The 27,126-nt window shown below is 41.8% G+C and overlaps 1 protein-coding gene across 3 annotated transcripts in view; it reads right to left on the minus strand.

The window, feature by feature from the left end:
• Positions 1 to 27,126, minus strand: part of IFT140 (intraflagellar transport 140) — an 85,125-nt gene that overhangs the window by 43,630 nt on the left and 14,369 nt on the right. For 2 of the 3 annotated variants that reach the window (XM_030958541.1, XM_030958542.1), the window contains exons 6-18: positions 26,547 to 26,722; positions 23,416 to 23,507; positions 22,192 to 22,298; positions 20,882 to 21,030; positions 13,601 to 13,804; positions 13,137 to 13,209; positions 11,926 to 12,017; positions 11,002 to 11,129; positions 9,388 to 9,505; positions 8,830 to 8,957; positions 4,335 to 4,482; positions 2,601 to 2,732; positions 166 to 362 (exon numbers count right to left, since the gene is read on the minus strand). In XM_030958541.1, the coding sequence (XP_030814401.1) occupies positions 166 to 362; positions 2,601 to 2,732; positions 4,335 to 4,482; positions 8,830 to 8,957; positions 9,388 to 9,505; positions 11,002 to 11,129; positions 11,926 to 12,017; positions 13,137 to 13,209; positions 13,601 to 13,804; positions 20,882 to 21,030; positions 22,192 to 22,298; positions 23,416 to 23,507; positions 26,547 to 26,722 (1,744 nt within the window). The remainder of the gene's footprint in view (positions 1 to 165; positions 363 to 2,600; positions 2,733 to 4,334; positions 4,483 to 8,829; positions 8,958 to 9,387; positions 9,506 to 11,001; positions 11,130 to 11,925; positions 12,018 to 13,136; positions 13,210 to 13,600; positions 13,805 to 20,881; positions 21,031 to 22,191; positions 22,299 to 23,415; positions 23,508 to 26,546; positions 26,723 to 27,126) is intronic. The other variant, XM_030958543.1, reaches the window with a different exon arrangement.

The following is a 27,126-nucleotide window of genomic DNA, read 5'->3' on the forward strand; positions in this document are numbered from 1 at the left end:
TTAGAATCTGTGAGATAAAGATGTTTCACCTGGTTAAAAATGAAAGGGAGAATGAAATCAGAGAGGGAAAAGGTAAGGAGAATCTAGAAGGATTTACACTTCATACAAACTTTTAACAAAAATAAACTGCACCCACAACGAAATAGATGCAAATAGTTCTGATACCTTTTTATCAGCTTGATGGATTTGAAGGCCTCATCCATGTCTCCAGCAGTGAGATAGTAGCTGAAGTTCAGCATGGCATCCTGGGTGGTCTTATCACAGTCTCCCAGTCCAGTGAAATCTCTCATGGGTCTTCTTGCAGCCATCTGAGAGACTGTTCCTGAGCCAGACTCTGATGCTCCCTTCTCAGCTTCTCCCAGCTAAAAGGAGAAGGTTGTCACATACGTATCAAGCAGGTTGAAACTTACTCCTTTGTACATGGAATTAATTACATTATTCCCACTGCAGTCTAAGTTTTTTATATCTGCAGGACCATAAACAATAGCATCAATAGTTACAAAGTTTCAGAGCTTTCTAGAAAATGCCACAAAATATGGAATATCATAGAAGAGATTCGCATATTGCAGTGAACAATCACAGCATGCTAGTGATCACTGGAGATTGGTAATATACCACAGAAAGGTAACGTCCTTTTATTACATTCATTATTATTTTTATATATATAAACATGTCTATTAATAGTACTACTATTATAATAGCAACTGTTAAGTTCCCAAATTTCCGAAGATTTCAGATAAGCATCTCTCCAAGTTTAGTCTCTTCTCAAATATTAGTCTGCTGTTCTGAAAGTTAACTATACAGACCAAATTCTTTTATCCTTGCCTTCATGTAAATCTTATGAATACTGAACCTCAGGTTCAAACCCTTCCCCTTACAATTGGCAGTTCTAAAGCTTCAGGGGTACTTTCACCACCCACTGAAAGGCAACTCAAAGCAATTCAATCATTATGCAGAAAACCAATAAAGTCTCAATCCTCAATGTCAAATTATCTGTCTGGAGTGTAACAAGGAAACTTTCCCAAGCCAGGCACAGAGGAAGATCATCTGAGTCATGAAGGATGCCAAAGTCCATGTACACTCTACCCTAATTGGATAGCTACATAAGGTAACTAAATTTTAAGGCATACAGAAGCTAATAAAAGTTGTATTATATTATAATACAATGGAAGTCCTGGGTAAAGTAAAAGACAGAAATGAAAAGCACAAATCTGTTTGACTAGAACTTGAGGAATTTCTGGAATCAGGACAGTAAAGACATTATGGTGAATAAGGAGAAACCCTGGAATGAAACCTGGTCAACGAGGCTTGTTGTATCAACTTGATTTACTGTATTTACAGCAGACTCTGCTCTTTTACTAAATTAGGTTTCCCAAATGAATACAAGTGATGTAAAAAGTGACATCATCAGAAAGAGACAACCACCTACCAAGAAAATGGAAGCAAGAGAGGAGCAGAGGATGAAGGAAGAGCACCAAAGCAATGCAGATACTTACAGGTTTATAGATACATCCCCTTCGAAAACACAACTAATGGCAGCAACAATCCATACAAAGTCAAAAAAAAAGGAAACAATATCAAAGTAAAATAGCATGAGACATGATGGAGAAATGTTAAAAAGAAAGATTGGAAAATACAGCATATCACATTGGATCTTTCAATTTAAAGGAAAAAGGAAAGTAAAACACAGTGTAACACTAAAAGTTCAGTCTGCACAGGAAGACTGACAACAGACAGTGCTTTGAAGAAAATGAATTGCAAATGCTGTTCTGAATCTGAACATAATAAGTAGATACATTCTCCCTGTCTAACAGTGCTCCGAAACTACACAAGTAGAGATTAGAAAATCTTCTTAATATTAATTTCCTGTCGATTTTACAAACCTAAATACATTAGTATAGTAAATGGGCTCTGTGCACTCCCCCTACAAGACAGGAAAAGAGCAAATCCTCATCCTAAGAAGCACCAGGAAACTCAGGTCAGAACTTCACCAGAAACCAATTTGTAGGTGAAAGGCTGCAGCTTGCCCAGTATGCATGGAATTATGTAGAGTATTATTTACCTGAGATGCAAACAATTTTGGATTGAAATCAAGTTTTAGAATTTAGAGCCTGCATTCTTGGCATTTGCAGCACATAGGCACTTGTTGATGGTGCAAGATGACTATTCTTGCTCTCTTAGTTATTCCTGCAAGGAAGTAGGATGCTTCTGCCAAAGCCAGTACGAAATGTCCTGTCATATGGCCTAAATAAATCTCACACACACACCCCTTTTGTACTTGCAATAAACACAGTGACTAGATAAAGCAGAGTTTTTTCCACATCCCTTTTTCAATTGCATTACCTGGTAATTCCTGTTTCTTGTACACTTGTACATCATATTCAGTTTACAATACCCATAAAAAGCCATCTCACTACAAATTCCACAATTCTGTCAAGTTCATCTGCATCAGAATTATCTTTATGCCATTTCTACATGTGATGCATCCCCTGCCATTGGAATAGCTCTACCTACCCCAGACTCAATTTGGTTAAATTTGATCCCTGTACAGTGGAAAGTCTGAATTTTTGGGAAGGGAAAGACTTAGAGATTACCTTCACCTTTTTTGCAAAGTAATAATGTGGCACCTCTATGCCGAGAAGAAGCTGGTAGGATGAAGGCAATGGAAAGCTGTCCTGCAGCAAAAGGCCATGCTCTTCAGTGCTGAAGAATGATATAATCCAAACATCCATCTGGAAAGGGAAGCGAAGCACTATTTTATTTTTATGCTGCAATATCCTTCTCTTTGTTTTTGTTTTCCATATTCACTTGGCAGAAGCTTCTCTTGACAATAGTATGACCTCTACATTCAGACACACAGCTGCTGGGAGGGCAGAGCCACACTCTTCCTCCCTGCAGCAAGCAGCCAGCACCTCGCTCTGCATTCCAGACTGCTCCTCCTGCACAGGGACCTCCACCTCTGCCTCTGCAACCAGCTTCACCCGCCAGAAAGAGAAAAGCCCCTGGCAGAGATGGCTGCTTCAGGCATCTCTCCGAGAGATCTGGCTCAGGGCAAAGAAACAGAATCACAGAATAAGAAAATCACAGAATGGTTTGGGTTGGAAGGGGCCTTAAAAAATATTTTTAAAAAAAACCATTATATTATTCCCATTGTAAGTTTATCAGTGACAGTTTTGAGTTCCCAGGAAATATATCATCCATGCAAAAATAGTTCCTCTAACAGTTTAAGTATTGACCTGAGTCAAGTTAAAATAACATTTATTTCCACCAGAAGTTAATCAGACTTGTCATTTACTAAGGCATAAGCAGACAGTAAAATGTTTTGTTGAATAAGGGGCAAAAAGTTGCATTCCTTTTATATCTTTTTTTCAACTTTACTTAGAAGCCAAGCATTTTTAAGTTTTTTACTTGAGTAATATTGGGTTCAATTGTTCTTCTCTTTGCTAGAAGACCCTAGCCAGGCCTTTTGAGACATCCCTATCCGTATCCCACTTCTCCTTTTTACTTTGATCTTTTCATGATTCTTCTAGGGTCATTTTAACCAACAAAAGACAAAAAGAGCTTTCTATATCTAATTTTATGAGATTAGTTAAAATAAGGCACAAATAAAAAACCTTGAGATTAAAACAGATGTGTCAAATCTATGCAATGTTTATGCAGGATAGGCAGTTCTGTACAAACAAAGTGGTAAGGAGCACTACAAGTAGAATAGCAGGGGAAGAAAGGAAGAATTGTTTGTATGATGAAAGAAATCTTTGATTAGATAATTGTTGATGAATAAAAATGAAATTTTCTTCTAATGTAAAAAAGACCACAACAGATAATTTGGGAAGTCCATAAAAATGCACAATATCTCTCCGGAAAAGCAGAAGATGGGAGGGACTGGGTAGAAGAGCATATTTCTCTGTTCACCTTAACAGTAGTATCCCTGTTAATCTATCAAGTTAATTCTTGCTGCTAAAAGTGTACTCAAGATAAAAAAATCAGCAATTTTTAAAGTTACAAACTTCTAGATTATCCATCCACCCAATAATGTCACCTGAAAAACTGCAGTCCAGATAGAAGCTTGCATTATAGTAATTCCCAAAATTCTATCACAGCTAAAGAAATCCCTTTTTTTCTTCTTCATTGTATGCAAGCTTGGCCCAAGCCAGAGAGCTGCCATAGAGGGACTGCCCAAAGCACCAACAGCAAACACAGGGGTCACTACTCATTTTTGCATGTAGTAATATGTACTACCCACTCCTACATCTTTAATGAAGCACAAAGGATTTACTACTTGGACAGGGAGAACTCCGTGTAAAACAAGATGAAACAAATAAAAAAGACCATACTGTGCCCTCAACCTGGATTTTCTTTTGGTCTGGAGGTTGGAGGCCTGTTTCAGGAATTGCTTCACATACAAAAAGTCTTGGTTCACTCTGGTCCCAGAAATGGCAAGCAGGGATGTGACTGTGCAACTCTGGATACTCCGCTACAAACCTACCAAGAGACAAGAAAAAATGTAGAAAGGGAGACTAAGTAATTCCAGCCCATTCATTGCATGAGTGTAAATAAAGCCAAGGGATCATTCTCAGTTATTTATACTCTGTATTAGAACATTAACCAGATATATTTTCCTGACTCCTAACATTTTACACATGGCAACGACACTTCTAGTTTGGTCTGTTACACTGAGAGTGGGGACAGGACATAAAGCATTTCGGTAGAAAAAAAGTTGGTATCACCTATAAAAATAGGTACTCAAAATCTGCCTGCCCTGGGATTGCAGGTTCTACAGAAACCCTTGAACATCTACCTCAGTGCCTGCTGCTGTAACACAGCGGTTACCTCAGCTCTGTCTTCAAACCATGGAATCATTAAGATTGGAAGAGCCCTCTAAAATCACCAAGTCCAACCATGAACCCAGCACCACCACCACCACATTCACCACTAAACCATGTCCCAGAGTGCCACATTTGTACATTTTTTGAACACTTCCCAGGAAGGAAGTGTTCCCACCACTGCCATGGCCAGCCTGTTCCAATGCCTGACAATTCCACCTGAAGGCATTTTCCCTAATACCCAATCTAAATCTTTACTGGTACAACTTGAGGCCATTTCCTCTCATCCTATTGACTGTTACCTGGGAGAAGAGATCAACCACCACCTGACTACTGCATGTCAAGAATTCTAAGGCACTGTGGAACAGCACAAGGACTTCCCCTGCAGCCTTGGTGTCCTGGGTTGACTAGATGATGCTTTTATCCCCAATAGTCTTGTTCTGTTTATGCTGAATAATAAGTTTTGCACCTTTAACACTTGTTGCAGAGAGTGAAAGGGGAGAGAAGAAGCGTGCAGTTTTTCAGACACTGCACTCACTCCTCCATATTCCTGCCCCTGGACTGTGTTGTCTGTGGATGAACAGACAGCGGGACAGAGCTCTCCTTTGTTTCAGTTAGTTATAGCTAGCTGAGGGCAAAGAAGTTCCCTGGACTGTGGGTTTTTTTCTTTTTTCCCTTTTCTTTGGACCTCTTGAAACCTGCTCTGGACTGAACACCCAGGGGAGCACCGGCAGCTGCACCTGTGGCCCACCGGGCCGGGCCTGGCCCGTGACATTTCCAGCACTGGAGGGACTGATCAGAGACTGAGTGAGCTGAGCTGCAACCCGGGGAGGGACTTTCTCAGTTTGTCATCTCTTTTGGAGCAACAAGGGGTTTTATTGTTTAATATTGTTTAGGTTTTATTGTTTAATAATCAGTTTTTTCCACTTTTCTCCAAGGAGGTATTTTCTCCCAAACCAGTGGGGGAGAAGGGTCAATTGAATCTGCTTTTCTAGAGGAACCCCTCTCGGGGCTCTCTCCCAAATTTGCCCTGAACCAGAACACTTGGGAAAGCCAGTCTCTGTCAGCAGTTAAAATAATAACATCTTACTGCCTCCTTCGGGCATTTCAATACTACTTCAGTGCCAGCTGTGTCAAGACTCCAGACATACAGAATCACACTATTTTAGCAATGGCTTAGTATTCATTCTTCTGAAAAAATGTCAAATTATTTAAAAGAAAAACCAAAGACACCATTAAAGTATTTTCTCATTTGCTGTCACCACTGAAAGGTGGAAGTTGTGGGGAGGACTGGAGTAGGGCTAGAGGGCAAATTGAAAGAGACATTCAAAGAGGTGCAGAAATGGCCTAAGTCCTCTCCCTGCCATGGAATTCAAAATCAGTAAATTGCAAATCAAAAAAAGAATTTGTGTAAAAAAAACTGGGAGTGTTTAGATTTTGCCTCAAGGGGCGGGAAGAGAAGCAGAAGAGGTGTAGATTATTATCACTTTCTGCTGAGTTGACTCACTCTAATTTGAAGATGCTTCAAAAGGACGCACAGATAAATTATTCACACAGACAGTATTTAACACTCAAACAGTAAAACAGTATTCCTGGCTTGGGTTGGCTTCTGTTGGGCTATACAAGATACTGCACTTGGAAACAACTTCCTCACTTAACTCTTGACAACACTACCCCATAACTAACCAGGACGTAAGGCCCCAGATTTGCATTGGCCTTAGTTTTTGATGAGCTGGGTAGTTTCTTATGGCTTTCAGTGGTAAGGAGAGTAATTCCTTTTCTTTGCTTGTAATACCCATAGCAGATAGTAGCTAAAAAAGCAATCCATCTGTTCCAATGCTGGTTTTTCTTAAGAAAAATACAGTCAGAAAAATTATTGTAAAATCAAATGGGAATTTGTACTCTAATATTACACCATACTTTCACAAGCATTCCCACTTCATTGCATTGTGCTGCTAGGATTTCTAATGCACTTCCTACAGCACAGTTTGCATGGACAGAAAGGCATCAGCTCTAAATAGATATGTCATGAGTTTTTACCCACACAAACTCAATTTTTATTATATTTTAAAAATACCTTTATTCCTACAAGGACCTTCAGAATGTCCTCTTCTCAGTTCCCTATTATGTAAAGTCTTCAAGGAAGGGTAGCTTTCCAAGATTTTTTTTAAAATTTAAAGATCTGGATCCTGATTCCAATCATGTATTCCTCTGTATAAAACTCCCAACACCAAATCATCCTCTCCTCAGAGATCTCTAGCTTGATATGGCTTCTAAAGTGCTAGTAGTTCTCCCTGAATTTCTCTTCTATGAATTTGTCCAGTATCTCCATAAGCACTTCCTTCATCTTCTCTACTGACTTTGCAAGGAGTTCCTTGGCTCAGCTGCATGTTGGCTGAAGAACTACCTACTGCTTATTTTGAGCTTGCTTTCGAAGTGTGTTGATTTGGCATAGCCTGGTGATTGGCTGCAGGGGAGGGCATGCACCTCAGGGGTAGCTTCTGTGAGAAGCTGCTAGAAGCTTCCACCATATCTGACAGAGCCAATCTCTGATGGCTCTGAAGATGGACATGCTGCTGGCCCAATTAGAGAGGTTGGTAATGCTTCTGTGATAACATGTTTAAGAATAGAATCAGAACAGAGCACACGCAGTTTCCCCCCTGGGGTGGGGAGGCGCCAGGGTCGCCACCATGCTGGCACAGCCCAAGGCAAGCCTTGCCTGCCTGGCCACCCCTGGCCAGCCACATCACAGGCAGAAAGGCAGGGGCAGCTTCCCGCTCCCGGTGCCCTACATGAAGAGAGGTGTTCAATAGCACCAGCACCATGGCAGCCACTACTGCCCCTGCAAGAGTGGCAGGGCTGCCCGGCTGGCAGTGAAAGCATGGTGAGCAATTCCCTGACGCGCAACCTAGACAGGATCAAGTTCTCAGCATTGCAGGATCCTGCAAGAATCTTTGAATTAGTGGAACTTTTTGACAATGGTATCTACAAGCAGCAGTTTTTTTCAAGTCAAAGAAGAGGAGGAAGTGAAGACACGTGAGGGAGAACAAGATGGTGACACCAAGGTCAGTGGAAAAAGAGAGGGAAGAGGTGCTCCAAGCATCAGAGCTCAGATTCCTCTGCAAGCCATGGTGAGGACCATGCTGAAACAAACTGTCACCTGGTAATGCATGAAGTCCATGGGGGACGCAGAAATCCACTCCCAGCCCATAAGAAAAGTGCTCCTGCCAGAGCAGGTGGAGGCTAGAGAAAGCTGTGGTCTAGTAGAAGACCTGGAGGGAGGGAGGGAGAGAGAGAGAGAGAGAGAGCGCCCTTGCTTCCAAACTAGAGCAGCCTATCCTTCAAGGACTGCATCCCATGGACAAGTGAGCCATGCCACAACAGTTTTGCGAAGACTGTTTGCCTGTGGGAGGGACCCCATGGCATAGCAGAGGAAAGACTCCTCTCCCTGAGTGAACAGAAGATCTTGAGTGATAAACTTACCAAATACTCCCATGTCCTATCTCCCTGCAGGATGGGAAGGAGGGAAGGGCTAGCAGGAAAAGAGCTCTTTTAAAGGCTTATTTTACTTCTCATGATCCTCCTCTAACTCTGTTAATAATAAATATACTTCATACCTTTAAATTTAAACCCATTTTGCCCTTAGAGCGTTTTTCTCCCAGTCCTTATCTCAACTTATGAACCCTTTGTTAATTCCTTTTTTTTTTCTTCCCTCCTCTCTGCCCAACTTTAAAGACAAAGGTAAGCAAATGACTGTTGTGGGCGCCTAGCATTTGGCCAATGTCAAACCACGACACTCCTTAGCTCGGATTATTGGAATAGATAGGGATGCAGCTTGATGGACATACAATTCAGTGTTAATTAGTTCTTTAGAAATAAATAATTAAATTCACACAAACTCCTTCCCAAGATGGAGGAATGACAGAATCAGGGTGTGCTTGTCCCCACAGGGCAGATTTCCGTCTTAAATCCACCATTAATGCTTCTTGAAGCAAAAGCTCCTTACTTGCCAATGCTTTGTCCAGCAGAAAGATTCTCTCTACCATCTCCCTGTTCAGCCTTGAAATCAAAGAGCGTAACTTGGTCCATTTCAACATCATAGAAACAAATCTTGGAATCGATGTTCCCATCCACCTACAAGAAAAGAAAACAAAGGGTGCTGGAGCATGCAGTCAAAAAGAAGAATTAGGTAAGTTTATCCCATATGCTTCATGCCCTCAGCTTTCCTTCTTAGTAATCACATGAGGTCATTCTTACTAAGAAATACCAGAAAATTTCTGGTTCTTTTTCTGTTCCGACAAGCCAGCCTTGGATTTCTTTGAAATGCTACAAAGCAGCTTCTGTAACTAAAATATTCCTTTTCTGAATTCCAACACAGAACAAAGCCTTAAGAGATCTTAATTAATGCTGGGACATGACACTTCATTATATGACTCAATACACTGCCTGGACCAGGTAGGTTTATTTCTGAGAAGTGATTCTTGTGTCCTCAGTAATCTTGACCCATGCCAGCCTATGAACCAATGGAAAAGTCCCAGACGGTGAGTGAAGAGCTGTGCCTCACCCTGCTGACAAGGATGCTGACTTTGCTGCCATTAGCATTGCACTTCACAGACAAAATGTCTCCACGGCCAGGAAGCAGCTTGGATAAACTCTTGCTGTTGCAGTGCACTTTTGCCTCTCTGTGGGAAGGAATAAACTTCAATTATATGGTGGCAAGCAACTGGCAATTTAGCAAATTATGGGTAAGACTTTTAAAAGCAAACTATTTTGACTATATGACACAACTGCCCCAGACTCCCACTTCCTCTCCAGAGGATTGCTGCCACTGCCTTTCTTTCAGGACTAAGTTAACAGACACTCTTTCCTCAATGAATCAGCAAGAATAAATGTCAGTGTTTCTACAGGATTCCCAAAACATGGCTATACAGTAAGAACATCTGAACATAACTCTCAATTCAGAGGCCCACTTTTCCTACAGAAATAAGCCGAACAGTACCATGAATTTTGAATAGAGTCCATTCACATAAAAGTTCTGTGTATGGAAAGCACATAGTGCAGCAGAAGTAAAGAAATGTCATTAGCAGGGCACATTTATGTATTTTATTATCTCAAAAGGATTTTATTGCTGGTATAGATACAAACCCAGAAATCAGTCAGCAACAAAGAGGACAAATGTCATGAAACAAAAGAATGCAGCAAAAAGTGACAGTAATTTGAAGTGACAGCAATTTAGAGCTATAATACAATCTCATGAAAAAAACGTTTGATTCTATAAAAATAACATTTGTTCTCAGCCAATTACAGTGCCCTGAAATTAAAGCATCATAATTTGAGAAAGGGTATTTTCAGTACCAAATGCAAAAATTTATCATAGCATGCATGAGTAAATCTATTTTTTCTCACTATCAAACATCATAATCCAATATTTATGCTAGTTACAACCTGCTCGAATCTAATAACCTTCAAACTGCCCCAGGTGGAATGTGTGTGATCTCAACCCAAGTAGGTTCCAGATGGCAACTAACTAGATTTTAGCATTCCTCTGGTGACAGCATGCAAAGAAGAACAGAATCTGTTTCACTCTTCAGGTTTTTAAGCTTTTCAAAATTATGTTTGTCATCAGCAGCTACATTTTCAAAATGAACGTCATGTCAGTATCTTTTTCACCTTCATCAGTATGAGAGTACAGCAACCTTTGAACAAAGTCAGGTAAACTCCTTAACCTAAACAGGAGAAAGAACAGAGTCTCCACAGTTCTAGGTTCACTTTCTCCATAGATTCATTGCAACAAGTTTCCTGATTTATGAGGAAATACAAGACCTGGCTTTATTTCAGCTCTTTTGAGATTCAAGTCTTGTTCAAGATACCAAAAGAAATGGGATATCCTTAGCTTGATCATCCATAAATTCTCTACACACTTTAAAATGCACTCAAATATCCCTCATGGTATCCTTTTTTTAAAATAATAATCATCATCTTCATCAATCCGTGACTTGCCTAATAATTCCATGGTTCCTCCCTTGCTTTGGAAATATGCCATCAGTTCACATAGCTGCATGTATTGTCTCAAGATTCAAAGGGACTGTTGCTTTTCATCAAATCAAAAACAGCTACAGATTCCCCACAAAATACACGATTAACTATAAACAGATTCTTTTTAAAGCCTTATTAATACCTGCGTGAGAGATCAAAGATTTTCAAGTGAGCCAGATCAGTTCCCACAGCCAGGAAATTCCCACAGACATCCAGGAGGCACGGATTCCCCTCTGCTTCAGAGAACATGAGCAGCTGTTTTACTGTGCCCTGGGAAGAAATGTGTAACACCAGGTTTGTGTGTGGCCACGGCCTCACTAGAAGGGACTTATTTTGTCACCAAGCTGAGTCACAAATTGCTGAACTTCTCTGTCAGATGAATCACTCCAAGCAAATTGGAGAAACACACACACACAAATTCAATCGGGGTTTCAGGTATGTACGTAATCTCAAAAAAAGTCTAAATTTAAAGGCATCTGCAATAATTTCCTCTTTAGTAACACAACCTTTACCAAGTGAAAGACATACAGAAATATCGAGTCCCTGAAGGTCCTTAAATATATAGCTGTAAAAACAAATACATTATATTTATGTGATGAATCACACCCATTCTAAAATATAATATTTGCTTCCTAAATAAAATTATGTGTCACAGAACTCTGATAATTAGATTGCTCTTTTTGGTTCTCACAGACTAGCAGAGGCTGCAAAGGTTCACACAAAATGTACAAGTGATATTTTTCATTATCTTGTGAGAATATTCAATACAATCATCTTCCTGAAAGTAGTATATGTATCTCAACCTGCATGTAATTTTGATTGTCTTAAAGTCTGTAAATACTTATTAGTTACACTGCAGTAGTGTTCAGAGTTGCAGACTTTTTAAAGAACACAAAATGTCAAAGATCTTTCTGCTGAAATACTCAAAATATATTTTGAGTATTGTATTATGACAAGGAAGAGTTAATAGATTTAGGAAGATCATGCACATTACTTTTAAGCTCTAATACCAATCTTTGAAAACAACAAGGTCTTTTTATCCCTTCATGGTTTTCTCAGTCCTTACCTGCCAGGTGCGGACCTGGATCCGATACGGCTCCACTGTGTACAGATTTTCTCCATGAACAGACAGAACTGGAGAGTCACAAAGGAAAGAGCCTGGAACAATCACAACAAAGCCATCATTACAATAAATATGTTCTGTAAAAAGAAAAAAAAAAGTAACTTAGAGCACAGAATTTCCACTATCTTGCACCAAATATCTTTTTCAATCTGTCAGTCACTATTGAATCCCAGCTCCCTGGTGTTTTAGCCTTCTTCCATACTGCCACTACATTTAAAAGCTGGGGTTCCCATTATAAACAGGTGTTGGTACACTCTGTCCATGGAAACAAGTGAGAAAGGAAGGGCAAAGAGTTGATACAGGGAGTGAAAGACAGAAAAAGTGCAGTGTGAGGTTCTGGTAAGAGAATTCACTTTTCCCTTCAGTGAACTGCTACTGAAGAGGGATAACAGAATCTCTGTCAGAACAGTGGCTCTGCAATAACTTCAGAAGTGGTGTAGACTGTTAGGACCTTGGTGGTAACAAAGCAATGATTCAGCATGGAAAAGTTATAAAATATATCAGTAAATACAGACAAGCAGAAAACACTTAATGATTCTTAAAAGACAAATCCCAAGATTATGATGGAATTGATGGAATTCTACACCACTTATTTCTTGAGGTAGAAATATTTAGGGAGAATTAATCATTTAAAAACCTAATTTACTCTACTTGGCACTGTACAGAGCAATTTACGGGATAACTTCTCTTGAGAGCTGGGACAAAAAGCCTCTTTCCCAGATCCTTTGATTACACTTTCTCTCAAGCAAAGTGGAAAAGCATTCAATAGTCATTGCCATGTCTTATCTGTAAAAGCAACAGGAGCGACAGCTACAAAAGCAGGAAAAAATTGGTCTTCTTGATCAAATCAATGGTGTACTTAAAAAATATAAAAAGAAGTAGATCTAGCCTCACATGGTGTTTTGTGCAAGGCCCTCTATAATGTAATTTAGCTACATCATATAAAAGCTTTCTCTAGCCCTGAGGGTTTTTCCAGTCTAGAAGAAGGTGTCCCAGCCCATGACAGGGGGGTTGGAACAATATGTGCTTTAAAGTCCCTTCCAACCCAAACTGTTCTTTGATTCTATGCTTACAGTGCATCAGCTACCATGAATGAATGTATAACTTTGGAAGAAAAGAAGCATTCAGACTCTGACCAATGTTTTAAGTCCTACCTGCACTTCTGAAGGTATCACCTGAGCACTCAAAGACAGCCACTTGCTTCCCATTCCAGAATACTACAGCATCCTAAAACAAACAAACAAAACACCAAATAAATATATACTTTTAGTTCCTTTTGGAAGCATGCAGGAATTCATGCAGTAACATGGCAAGAACCCCCCTACAATAGCCACCAGTTACTAGTTCCTCTGGACATTGGGTTGGAAGGCTTTTAGCAGCCCAGAGGTTCTCTGGGTTCTGGTGAGCACCCTGGAGTATTTCTGAGTCCCTGTTCAATCTTAGAAAACAACAGCTCCACTGCAGCACCATTGCTACTGTTACAGCAATTCCTCCATAACACACTATGTTGAATATTAAAAAAAACTTAAAGACTTAGGAAATTTGGTCTTGATAAACCTAACCAGGCAACTGATTAGGCAAATAAAAAACAACAACAAAGAAAGCCAAACCAATTAACCTGAGTAGCAAAGACTCCACTAGCATTCATGTCAACACGAAGGCTGTGAGTGGTTCCTGTGCTGAAGATTGTCACATTGAAGAGGTAGGGAGACACCTGTACCACAGCCACCTGCTGATGAAAATGTGCCAACATGGTCTGCTCACTGAGGATCACCACAGAGCTGATGTTGTTCACTGCCAGCAGGTTTTTTCGGGACCCCCACTGTACATAATGGGAAAAGAAAAACCACACAATTTCATCTCTAGTCTTGAATTGTCACAGCAGTGTCGCAAGAGAAGTAACATGGGAAAAAACGGAATAAATATTTTCATACATATGCAAAGTCCTACTATCTAAATACAAACTATACGGAATGACGGGGAAATATGACAGATTCAAACTATAATGTTTGTTATCCAGCGTACCGGTTTAAAAGACATGTGTCTGCCAAGGAAGGCAGGAACCTTCCTGGAATAGAAAGATAGCACCCTCCCTCCAAATTATTATAACTTCACAGATACAAGGCTTCCCGGAAAAAAATATGGGAAAAGGAATAACAGTTCTTTACTAGAAAATATATATCTATAAAACAGAACAAACAAAAAACAACAAAGAAAAAACCGTAAGTTTTCCCACCAGTCAAGCAATTTCCCCTTGGTTGCAGTTATGACCAAAACCAGCGGGGGGCGCCATTGGGCGAGGCAGAGGGTCTGCAGCGGCTCCCCCACGGCCCCAGGGGATGCTCCGACGCGAGCCCTGAGCCTCCCCAGGGTTAACGGTGGCCTCAGGAAGACAACAAATGGGAAGCAATTCCTTTGAGAAAACCTAGCCCCCAACATTATCCACGCCAAATTTTCTTCCCATACCAACATGTTACATTGAACTTGCACTTTTTAACTATAGACATTCATGCATTATCCTAATTATATACATATATACATGCAGATATGGATACAGGTACAACGTCAGACAGTTCACCCCAAAACAAGGTCCTGTTGAGGTATATGTTATGTTTCTGCACCACCTACTAAGTGCAACCATGTCCCTGAGCAAAGACAACCTGACAAATGCCTTTGTCTTTGCTTGAGGCAGAATTCATCCAAAGAAGTCTTTCCTAACATACCTCTCATATGTACCACTAGAATCATATCGCCATCTGCAGTACACAGGGGTTCAGATTGGGCAGGGCCAGCTTGCTTAGTGGAACGTCTGTGTTAACTAACCCTGCAGCCTTTGTTCAGTGCAGATCCCACAGCTTGAAGGTTCTACCTCCTGTTGTCTTCAATGTTGTTTTTAGTAGTCCATTGCACTGCTCAATTTCCCCAGCAGCTGGTGCATGGTAAGGAATGTGGTATGCCCACTAAATACCATGTTCTCTAGCCCAGGTGTAACACAGGTGTTTAATAAAATGTTCTTGAATCCCATTGTCTGACTCAATCCTCTCAGGGGTACCATGCCTCCAAAGGACCTGCTTTTCAAGGCCCAGGATGGTGTTCCAGGCAGTAGTGTGAGGCACAGGGTAGGTTTCCAACCATCCAGTGGTGCATGTAGCTCTTGCCCTGGCAGTTCTGAGGCAGTGTGATGTAATCATTCTGCCTCCCCATACTTATACTGGACCACCACCTACCATACCATAGGGGTTTCACCTGCTTGGCCTGTTTGATGGCAGTGCACATTCCACTACCATGGATTACCTGGGAGATGCTGTCCACAGTTAGATCGACCTCTCAGTCTCATGCCCCCTTATAGGTGGCACCTCTGCCCTGACAGCCTGAGGCATTGTGGTCCCGTTGAGCTAGGAACAGCTCTCCCTTGTGTTGCAAGTCCAAATCTATCTGTGACACCTCAATTTTTGCAGCCTGATCCACCTGTTCATTTTCCACCTCCTCATTAGCCTGACACTTGGGGACATGGACATCCACATGACACACTTTCACCAGTAGCTTCTCCACTCAAATGGCAAAGTCTTGCCATTCTTCAGGAAGTCCCGACTGGTTTTCCTCTACACTGCCAGTTGGTCTTTTTCCATCTGTCCAGTCCCCCCATGGAGCATATGTCAATCCCCAAAAGTCAGTATAAAAGTAATTCTTTGGCCACTTCTCTCATTCAGCAATGTCCAGGGCCAACTGCACGCCTTTGAGTTGCACAAACTGGCTTGACCTACCTTCTCCTTTGGTACCTTCTGTAACTTGTCATATGGGGCTCCATTTTCAGTTCATTCCTACAATGTGACAGGAATCATTACTGAAAAGAGTGTAGCATGTTTCTTAGTTGGCAGTTGATTGTATGGTGGAGTTTCCTCAGTTTACATCACCTGTTCCTGCTCTTCATCTGTCAGAACAAAATCCTCACCTTGAGGCCAATTCATAATTATTTCCAAGATCCCAGGGTGATCTGGGTTTCCAATACAGGCACGCTGTGTAATCAAGGCAATCCACTTCACGTAGCATCAGTGGCATGACGAGTAGAGGGAACTTTTCCTTTAAACATCCACCAGTCAGCGCTGGCAGTCAACGTACCAGGAGAAGTCGTGCCTCTGTGCCAATCACCTCTGAGGCAGTCTGAACTCCTTCACAGGCTGACAGGATCTCCTCTCTTGGGGTGTAGTTGGCATTGGACCCCCTGTAACTTTGGCTTCACAATCCCAGTGGCTGGCCCCGAGTCTCCCCAGGCACTTTCTGCCAAAGGCTCCAGGAGAAGCCATGGCTCCTGGCTGCAGAGTAGAGCACATTCTTCACCTCTGGTCCCGTCCTGACTGGGCTAAGGGCAACTGCATGAGCGATTTCCTGGTTGATCTGGGCAAAAGCTTGCTGCTGTTCAGGGCCTCAGTGAAAATTGTTCTTCTTGCGGGTTACCAGGTAAAGAGGGCTCACAAACTGACTGCACCCCAGGATGTGAACTCTGCAGAAACTTATGCCACCTAGGAAAGCTTGCGTTTCCTTCTTGCTGGTCAGCGGAGACATTGCTGTGATCTTGTTGATGACCTCGGTGGGTATCATGCCATCCGTCTTGTCACTTCATCCCTAGGAACTGGATCTCTCGAGCAGGTCCTTTGACCTTAAGCCTTTTGCATGACAAAACCAGCTTTCAGGAGACTCTGGATGAACTTTTCTCCTTTCTCAAGAGAATTCTGCTGTCTTGTTCCCACACGTGATGATGTCATCAATGTATTGCAGATGTTCATTGCAGGAGTCTCATCCTTCGTCAGTGCAGTCTGGATCAGTCCACAGCAGATGATGGGGCTGTGTTTCCACCCCTGGGGCAGTCAGTTCCAGCTGTACTGCACACCCCTCCAGGTGAAGACAAACTGAGGCCTGCCCTCTGCTTCCAGAGGAATGAAGAAAAACACGTTAGCAATGTCAATAGTGGTGTACCACTTCACTGCCTTGGACTCCAGCTCATACTGGAGCTCCAGCATGACCAGCACAGCAACACTCAGCAATGGTGTAACTTCATTCAAGCCATGATAGTCCACTGTCAATCTCCATTGCCCATCAGACTTCCACACAGGCCCAATGGAGCCAAAGGGCAAGTGGGCCTTGCTGAACACTCCTTGGCTCTCCAGTTCATGGATCATCTTGTGAATGGGGATCATGGCATCTTGATTTTTTGATACTGCTGGTGATGCACTGTTGAGGCAGCAATCGGTACTTGCTTTTCTTCTACCTTCAAAAGTCCTAACCACAGAAGAATTTTGTGAGTCCAGGCAAGGTGTTTAGCTGCTTAGTTCTTTCCATCTCCACAGCAGCAATTCCAAAAGCCCATCAACGTCCTCTTGGGTCTTTAAAGTATCCGTTCTTAATGCAGTCAATGCCCAGAATACGTGGGGTATCTGGGTCAGTTACAATGGGGTGCTTCTGCCAGTCCTTCCCAGTCAAGCTCACTTCAGCTTCCAACAACCTCAGCACTTGAGAACCCCCTGTAACATCAGAAATGGAGACTGTTTCTGACCCCACACATCCTGGTGGCATTAACATACATTAAGCACCAGTGTCAACTAAAGTCTTGTACTCTTGTGGGTTTCACATGCCAGGCCATCATATCCACACAGTCCAGTAGACATGGTGGTCCCCTGGTGCCCCTACCTGGCTAGAGGCAGGACCCCTCTAATACTAGTTCTTGTGGATACATATGGGAGGTACCTTCCAGCAGGTCAGATACTTGCCCATGGGAAACTGGCACTGCACTCACTCTCACTAACTTCCCTTTTCCTTTCTCCGTCAGTTCTTGTATTCAGGGTGCCAGGACACAGGTAGGTTTCCTGTCCCACCATCTCATGTCTTCTTCATGGTTGAGTAGGAAATATCTTAAGTCAGTTTGCGAGGCATACCCGCTCTCTCTCTGTCTGAAGGGCATCTGACTATGACTTCAAGGACTCTGATTTGCGCTGGTGCTACAGGTAAACATCTCTCCCTTTTTTATTATCATCCTTGAGACTCTCAACCAATGTCTCTACAGCAGAGATGTGGGTCTGCATCAGGCCTTGGACCCTATTCTCGTAATTCCTAAGTTTGCTTGCTACAGAGCCCATTGTCTCTTGGTTGCCCCTGAGATGCATGTTTGCCATTAAACTGGAGTATTCAGATGGCCCCTGATGTGCCAGACTCCACCACATTTGCACTGTGCACCTGACCTCGTTAGGGTCATTATCGTGTTGTCCATTCCTTCCAAGAAGTATCTCCAACACTGCCATTTCTCTCAGGCATTGGATCCTTCCTCCATGGTCTTGCATGGCTTTTTATGATGGTGCTGCTGAAGTTTGACCCTGTAAACAAACCTCTCTTACGTTTGCTAGAAGCCACTCCCAGAAAGAAAGGGGTCCTGACTCCCTCACAAATGCCTGCTCAATGGCCACACCCTGGGCCAAGGGTCCCAAAAGCCTTGCTTTGGTACCATCAAGTTGCATGCCTGTACGTGTAAAGTCCCAAACTTGAATCAACCAAGCCAAAAAAGCCTCGCCCCCTAATCATGTAATGTCTTTTCACAGACTGCAGAGACTGTCAAGCAACAGGGACTCAGTGATGATCTCAGGCTCCTCTGCTGGCTTTGAGGGCCATGGTTCTGCATCATCATGAGCTGGGCACACCTAATTGGTTTATCCTTCCTCACTGCAAAGGGCCGACTGCTGCTGCTGGCTGTGGCTGCCCCTGTGGTTTAGCCAGAACCTGGCCATTTGTAACATCTGTTTGTTCCACTACTGTGCTATCCACCTTTCCCTCTGACTGCAGTGGTTTTGCTGGGCAGTGTCCCTGGCCTCTGTGGCAGGTTTTGAGGCAGCTACACAAGGTAACCTCACTCTGTCTCTCTGAATGGTGAATGGATCTCACTGAATAAAAACATAAAAAAAAAAATCTTTAACTTCTAAGGGAAATTTAACTCTTCAGAAGCTGTTGTTGTAGGCCCAAAGAAGTGGGTGAAAGGCTGGGAGAAAACTCCCCCCTGTGTTGCTTCCTCTCAATAGGTAGCATTATTAAGGAAACCCCAAAGATACAGACTTCACATCTGATAGTTATATAGCCTTGTGCCCACATTTCAGAAGTTTACGAGCACTGTATTCCTCACCTTATTGAACCATTCTACAAACAGGGTAACAGCCACAATGGCCTTAGCTATAGGACCCATGTTTGAATAAATGACCTGCAAACAGGAAAAACATAGCCATGATCATATGCCAACCAAAGCAGGGTAGGCTAGACCACACGGTGCTGCCCAACAAGGTTTCTACATCCAGTACACAAATGGGTTACTCAAGAATTAGTATTCTCTTTTCACCCTCTCCTCTCAATGCCCTTGAGCCCCACACTGGTCACCAATTAATGTCCTGGTTTAGAAGATATGTGTTTGCCAAGGAAGGCAGGAACCTTTCTGGAATGGAAAGCTGGTCCCCTCCCTCCAAATTATTATAACTTCAAAAATACAGAGCTTCCAAGAAAAAAATATGGGAAAAGGAATAACAGTTCTTTACTGGGAAAAAAACCCCCAAAAAACAGAACAAAAAAAACAAAAAAAACCAAAAACAATAAAAAAGCCCAATGACCGATTTCCCCTTCGGTGTAGTTACAGGGGCTGCAGGGGATGTGCTATTTCTGGACAGTGCTCCATATCCTGTTACCTGGAAAAGGCTTGAATGGGAAAGCTGACACAATCACCTGTATCTATTAGGAGATATATGAGATACTTACGGCACACTTTATTTCCTATATCCTGGATCTTTTGTTACTGAAGCTTGTTAATAAAACACTTGGATTCTCCATTTTCACAGCACTTCTGTTTTAACTTTATAAGTAGGATGGTGTTACAGACCCTCACTCTATACCAACACAGAGCAAGCAAATACCATTGCTTTTAAAAGACTTTCTACTCTTATGAGAAAACAGAATAATAGCAAATATAAAATTACTTTCTCTTGAAAGTCACCAGATATATTTGATTTTCTTTCCTTATAAAAATAATGGCGACTGTTCTCACATATGAAGCACAGCAACAGAATGATGTCAAGTATAACAGAAACACTCAAAAATTGAAAAAACCTAATAATATGGTATAAAACCCAACAACCAAAGATCCTGGAGAACCTAAAGCACAAGCTTTGCCTTTTTAGCAGAATGCTGGTGGCAAAAAAAAAGCTGTTCATTAATATAAAATTTTTAAAATTTAAATTTATGATTGTTACACTCAGCATTTCTCTTCTGTGCATATCAAAATGCTATTAGGCATAGAATGACAATGTTAAACCGCATTGTGACAAAATATTCCAAATAAATAAAAATGCTTCATCCTGACATTTAACAGACAATATGTTAAAATATATAGCATTCCTTTCTAGATGGCACATCTCACCAAAGAATATTTGGTTGTAAATATATATTTTTATTTTTACAACTACCAGTGAGATGAAACTTTACACTGAGAAAGTGACAAATAGAAAAAAAATATTAACTAATAAAATCACTCATTTAGTCAGATTTTCTTGCCTTTTTAATAAATTTAAGTAAAATTGACATTCCTGATAATCCTTTTTTTTCCCAGAAAATAATTTCAGGGAGCTGAATCCATAGGTTTTGCCAGCGAGCGATATGATGGAGAGACTAGGTACAAACAGGGAGTACTTCTGCCCATCCAATTTTAAAAGTTACTTGATTCTCAGCGGTTTTCCTCCTACTTCTGAAGGAGGACCAGCCTCTGCTGGAACACATACCCATATGATAGAGATCATGTTCACTGGTTTCACAAAGATGGTCTTTTCATCTAAGGTTTGTGAAGCCCACTAACATTCAAGGAGGCTCTTTCCTTTTTTACCTTTATCTGAGTGACATTTCCTTCAAGTTCTGTAGATGCCTGGAACTTCCACTTCTCTTTGCCCTCCAAAGCCCATGTGCTCTGATGAGATCCTGCTGCTTTCTTCCACATTGCTACTCTCCCCTTGCTAGTTCCAGCTGCCAAGATACCTGCCATTCACAAACATTTCAGGCATTTCATCTTGCACTTCAGAAAAACAAACCCACATTACACAGTGTAACAGGGAGCAAGCTCTGGTTCTTGGGTACAGAGAAGCCACTTTCTAGCAGCAGCATTTGTCTCCTCACTGCAAACCAACATCCTAGTCCTGTACTGGAGAACTGGAGAACTTTTCTGAAGAACCAGTGGGAGAAGTTCCACATGGTAAGGTGCATCTTCTAAGCTACCAGATGAAGTGATTTTTTTAAATGCATCAGACAATTACTTCATTTTAACCTTTTCTTAGAATATAGAACTATTGAATATCCTGAGCTGGAAGAGTCCCCAAGGGTCATCCAATTCAGTTCCTGGCCCTGCACAGGACAGTCCCAGCAATCCCAATATGCGCCTGGGAGTGTTGTCCAAACACTTCTTTACCTCTGGCAGCCTTGGGGTTGTCCCCACTTCCTGCTCAGTGCCTGACCACCCTCTGGGGGGAGAAACTTTTGATATGCAGTCTAACCCTTCCCTGGCTGGACACAGCTATGGCTGTTTCCTTGGGTCCTGTCACTGCTCACAAAAACCAGAGGCTGGATACGTGCCTCATGAGGAAGCTGCTCCATGCATGCACCCCCCAGTCTCAGCCATTCCTCCAGTGGTTTATGTTTATTTTTAAATAGCTAGTTTTGTAGTCACTTTGGGCAACCAACCACTGAAAACCACTGCAGCAGATATCAGCTGTGCCTACGCTAGCAAACAAGGTGGTGCCCAGGAGCAGGTCTGTAGAAACGATCTGTTGTAAGGACCAGGCATATACACAATACATGTCACTAAGCTCTATTTTGCATTAGCTGTAGTGCAGGCTTGTAGACTGAATGCCCAAAAGATGTTGGAGCTCATTAGGTGTACTCCAGGGGTACTCATGTCAAAGGGAATCCAGCTCATATGCCACAAGACAGCTCCACAGTGAGTCCAAGTGTAGCTGAGTATTGAATTATTTCCCTTCACCTTTCAAGGCATATTTCTGATCCAAACTAAAATCTTCAACATCACATACTACCACTGAGATCCTCAGTCACAAGACAAACATACTGAAATTATTACAGGGCATGGAAGGCTGAGGTTTGACAAGGTTTAGTACCAGAGATCACAGCTGCCACATTATTTCTCACCTTTAGCACTGCAGTAAGAAACACAGTTAATACATTCTCCCCCCTCAAAGCCAAATTGCATATCTAGGGAGAGCATATAGTTCTCATCTTGATCCAAATCCCAGAACCTAAGGCACACAAAACAAGAGTGTTAAAATGCTTTTCATTCCAAGTGTCTTGCCAAACCCAGTCAATAGGATGCCGTACATGGCATTAACTTACTATTTCCACAATACCTAGATAATTTAATTTTTAAAATTAAATTGTCAGAAGCTGCCTGGGGAGTGTGAATTTCTTAACAATCTCCTCCTTTTCCTTTGAGTTTTTAATCTGCAGCATGTTTTGGGATATTTTCCTATGAAGAAAGAAGTCAGAAGCAAGTGCAGCTCTAAAAAAAATGAAAGAAGTAAGGGCCAGTTGCAATTTTCTTCCTCCCTAATTATGCTTCTCCTCTATTTTAAGAATATTTCTGGGTTAGTCAGTAGTCCTTTGGATTCCAGATCTATTTTCTACAACTAAATACTGCCACGAAGCTATTCCTTCTTGATATTTGGTCTTTATTGCATTCTCACAAAATGAACAAAAGATTCTGTCTGATAGTAGCAGACAGAGGCTCAATAAAGGGAAATACTGATATTAATGGAACACTCTCACCCTCCCAAAGGTTAGAGGAGCAGGTAGAGCAGGTCATAGTAAAGACAAGGTAGAAAAGATTGTAAAAAAGGTAAAACTACAGAACACAGTAACATAACAGCATGGCAAAGCAACAGACTTTGAAGGATTAGGGAAAGAAGTAATTGAAATACTTGTCTTACATTACAGTAAAATAAACGTCCTGAAAAGTAAGCATCCTGGTTGCTGATGCCATGAGTATCCTAAGGATCAGAAAGTAACATAGGCAAGAATGGCAAAGGGGCTGCACTTTCATGCAAAACCCCCAACTGGATTTATTTTCAGAATAAACTAGTAACAGCACTCAAGGAAGGAACAGAATAGGTAGCACTGCCTGACAAAATAAAATACCTAGAGAGAAAGCAAGCCATACCAAATTAGTTTCTGTCCTTGAAAAAAAAAATCATTTAATTTCTCTACTTATTTTTACAAACAAAATTAGGAAATGTTGGGATTTTTTCATTATTGGTAAAAAACCCCCAGCCAACATTTCAGCAAAATACTCAGTTCATCGCAGACTGTACCTTTTAGCTGGCCCTTCTCAGGGGCAGCCAGAACAACTTTCATTCTTACCTGATGACTGTCTCACCTAGTGCTGTAACAACCAGGCTATGGTCTACTAGAATCATGTCTGCAGAATGACCAGTCTTCCCACTCAACTTCACCTGTTAACCATTAGCAAATAAATACATTTACAGAAGGTCAGAGGAGCACACTGAAGGACACTGAGCATCTGAACTGCACGGTTTGGCTAAACAGTAAAAATATGAAATTAACTAGACCTATCTGTCAATTCAGACATATTCAGATAGTAAATTCAGATGATTCTGACAATGATCACCATAAAATGCATCAAGACTGCAATGTATAAATTTAATAAAAGAAACCCTGGAGTGGGTTAATTAAGTAGATAAGGAGCAGTATTTTACTCTTGCACTAGAACTTCTCTTAGAATTTAATAAAGATTCCTTTAAAATGTGAAATTCCAGATCTTACTTCTAGTCAAACATAAGTAATGATCAATAAGAAGTGGACACTGCTGTAATACACATGCGTCCAGTGTTTCTCCGTCTTGGATAAAAAGAAAAAAACATCTTAGAAAAGTGAAGGTTTGGGGTCTACCCACAAGCAGCATTTTGTAATAGCACAGGGCAGGCTGTGAGACATTTTCTCTTTAACTTCCTCTCTTAATTTCTGGAGATCCTCTGTCAGTCTTTCCACTGAGGAGACATGGGCCCACAATGGGGTGGAGATAGTTTCTTCATATATCTGAGGTTTGGTAACCAAATAGTCCATGTTCTGTTCTTCTTCTTTCCATGACATCACTCCCAATGAGTTTGCATATGACATCAGCACACTCAGTAAGAATTTCTGCTATATGTTTTGCAAACACTGGATATTTTCTGGATTAGTAAGGAATTGCTCATTATTTAAAAATATTATCTCCAGCACAGCTAATTCTCTCAGGTACCAGATACCTTCCTCCATAGTGTTCCACTTGTCTCAGCGCACTAAAAGGTCATCTTTCCAAGGAAACCTTTCCCTCACATTTGACAGGAGCTGCGTCCAGAGGCTGAGAGTTTCTAGTCCTTTCCCAATCCTGTGGTCAATACTTGCATCCCAGGACATGGATCCCAGTGGCAAAGTGTCACTACCATCTAATTTCATGTCACGGGCCACGATAGCCCAGTATCAGAGCACCCAGGTCACCAGGGGCTCACCTGACTGGAGTGAGAAATCTTTTTGCATGTCTTGCAGCTCACTCAGGGATAGGGTTTGGGTGATTATCTCTGGCCCTGTCTCTTCCTCCTGTTGTGAGGGCCCTGCTTCCTTTTCATCACTCACTACATGAACTGATTTGGTCTTGGATTTCTTCTTCTGAATACAGGCAACTGCTCTTAGCACAGGCTGCTCTTGTGGATAAGCTGCAGTTTGAATGGCCATAGTGCCTGTTGCTTTGCCTTCCTCCTCCTCCCTCTGAGGGTGCTGCATAAAAACAAGCAGTGTCCAATAAATAGTTGCCATGGTCCAGCACATTCCATAATTTTGCACCTCTCTGGAACTGCCACAGCAATTCTCTTTCAAACACTTTATCAGGGCCCTGTAGTTGTTCAGGGGTGAACTTCCAAACCAGGAGTAGAGTACTCTTTCAAAAGCTGGCCCATTTTCTCCTACATGCCACACCACTAATGACTATCCATCCCAGGACATGTTTCTGGACAACTTCCCTAGAAATCTCTGTCCTAAATCTTAACATGGTGTACACTGGACAGAGGAAACCTATTAGACATATCAACGAGGGCATGCTTCCCAGGTCACTGTGAAACAGATCACTGTGGTGGATACATAGTGCATATACGGGAGTACATGCAGGGTTAGGTATCATACCCTCACGAACACACCAAGCAACACTAGAACCAGGGAGCTCTCTACCTAAAACACAAATGGTTAGATCAAAGTTATCTCAATCCTCTTGAGCCTTACCTTGGGCACCAGTTAAATGTGGTGGCTTAACACCAGCAAAAAATTAAATGCCAAATAAGCCATGGCCCTTCTCCTGCCCCTTCCGGTAACGGAGGGAGACGTGCAGAGAGTATGGATTGAGATAATTTACTGAAAGCAAAAAGCAATGGAATAAGAAACAGCAATATGAATTTTAAAAAATATCCAAAACCAGAAGGTGCTTCAGCCACAAAAAATTAGTTTTATGTGACTGCTGAGACCAACACCAAAATGGTGGATGCTCCCCATAGGTTGCGTCTACATGACTTCCCCAGGCTCCCACATGCTGTCGCAAACAAAGGCAGTATGACAAGAGGCTTACCGCCCCTCCCAGACCAAGACAACAAAAAACAATGGCATACAGACCCTCCCAAAAACTGGGTCATCCAAGATGGATGCCCTGCTAGGCTCAGTTCCACACAAGGGCCTGCACCATTGCTTCTACCGCTCTGCCATACTGGGGGTTGATCCTACAGGTTGCTGCCACTTCCCTGAAATTCTGCTGCACTCCTTTTGGCCTGGCTTAGCTGGAATGGTCTTGGCTGGACTGGGCTCGGCTGGGCTCCCTTTGGCTGGAATGGGGGCCTTCCCTGTCCCCTGCCCAGAGTCTCCCCATTGGTGCTGCCATTCAACATACATCAGTTCTGTGTTCTGCAGTTTTCCTTTCAGCACCATATCCCATAGTGTCTCCGAGAAAACAGAAGAGGGTGGATGGCAGGGGCAGAAGACAGAGTCTGCAGGGCTGATGCTGACAACCTCCCCATGAGAGAGAGCAAGGCAGAATGGTGCCCACTTAATGGGGCATGTGTGTTTTCTCCCCGAAAATAGTGATGATATAGGTGGTATAGAATAACTTAGCTGCACCTACATGGTGCTAAGCACCACCCACCTCTGCAACCAGGACAACTGGAATTTCCAATTCACTAAGAAACTGAAAGCAAGTGTAAAAGAATTAAGATAGGGTCAAAATGAAAAGAACTATGAAAAAACAGGAAGAAAATATGAAAACCATCTTTCCAAGTTCAGTACCACATCATTCTATTCCATTTTTAGATAAGCTATTTTTGCTTCCTCATCAACATATTATCTGAGAAACAAATATGAGAGTTGATTCATTTGAAAGCAAAATAGTGATAATCAAAAAACAAAACAAACTTATAAAGAATAAATATTGCAACTTTATCCTGTAGTATGACTCTTACCTTCATGAGCTCTTCTGCTTCTCCCTCGGGAGAAACTGCATGTAAAGACAACTGCAGAGTCTCTGTTATTACAAGTAAAACATCTCTTTCCTCTAGCAACAGGAGCTTTCGGACCAGACTGTCTGTAGACAATACCTGCCTTGTCTTCCCTTCCTCATTCACATAGTGCACAGAACCTGTAGGACAAATAAATCAGGTGCAGATTTTAGCTGACATCTTTTAGCTACAAAAGCCAAAGTTGATGCTCTCTGCCTTAATAAAACATTCCTCAAGTGCTGAAAATGTAAAAATAACAAAAATTCTTTCATTTTCTAGTTCCTCTCAGGATAGACAGTACAATAGCTGACCAGAGCAATAAACCAAAGCATATTTTTCCCCATTTAGAAGATCCAAAGGGGAATACTTTAAATAATTTTAAACTGCAAATAAACTTTCTGTATGAATGATAGCGTCTGAAATCTTCAGTCTTGGAAAAAAATCTGTGAAAGAAGAATGGCAGCTAAGAATTGGTTCAATTTACAGCAGAGTTGAGATGATGGAAAACTGTGGACCTGAAGTTCTTCATTGCTTAGGAAACACT

This window comes from Camarhynchus parvulus, chromosome 14 (assembly GCF_901933205.1).
Source record: "Camarhynchus parvulus chromosome 14, STF_HiC, whole genome shotgun sequence".
Taxonomy (NCBI): Eukaryota; Metazoa; Chordata; class Aves; order Passeriformes; family Thraupidae; genus Camarhynchus; species Camarhynchus parvulus.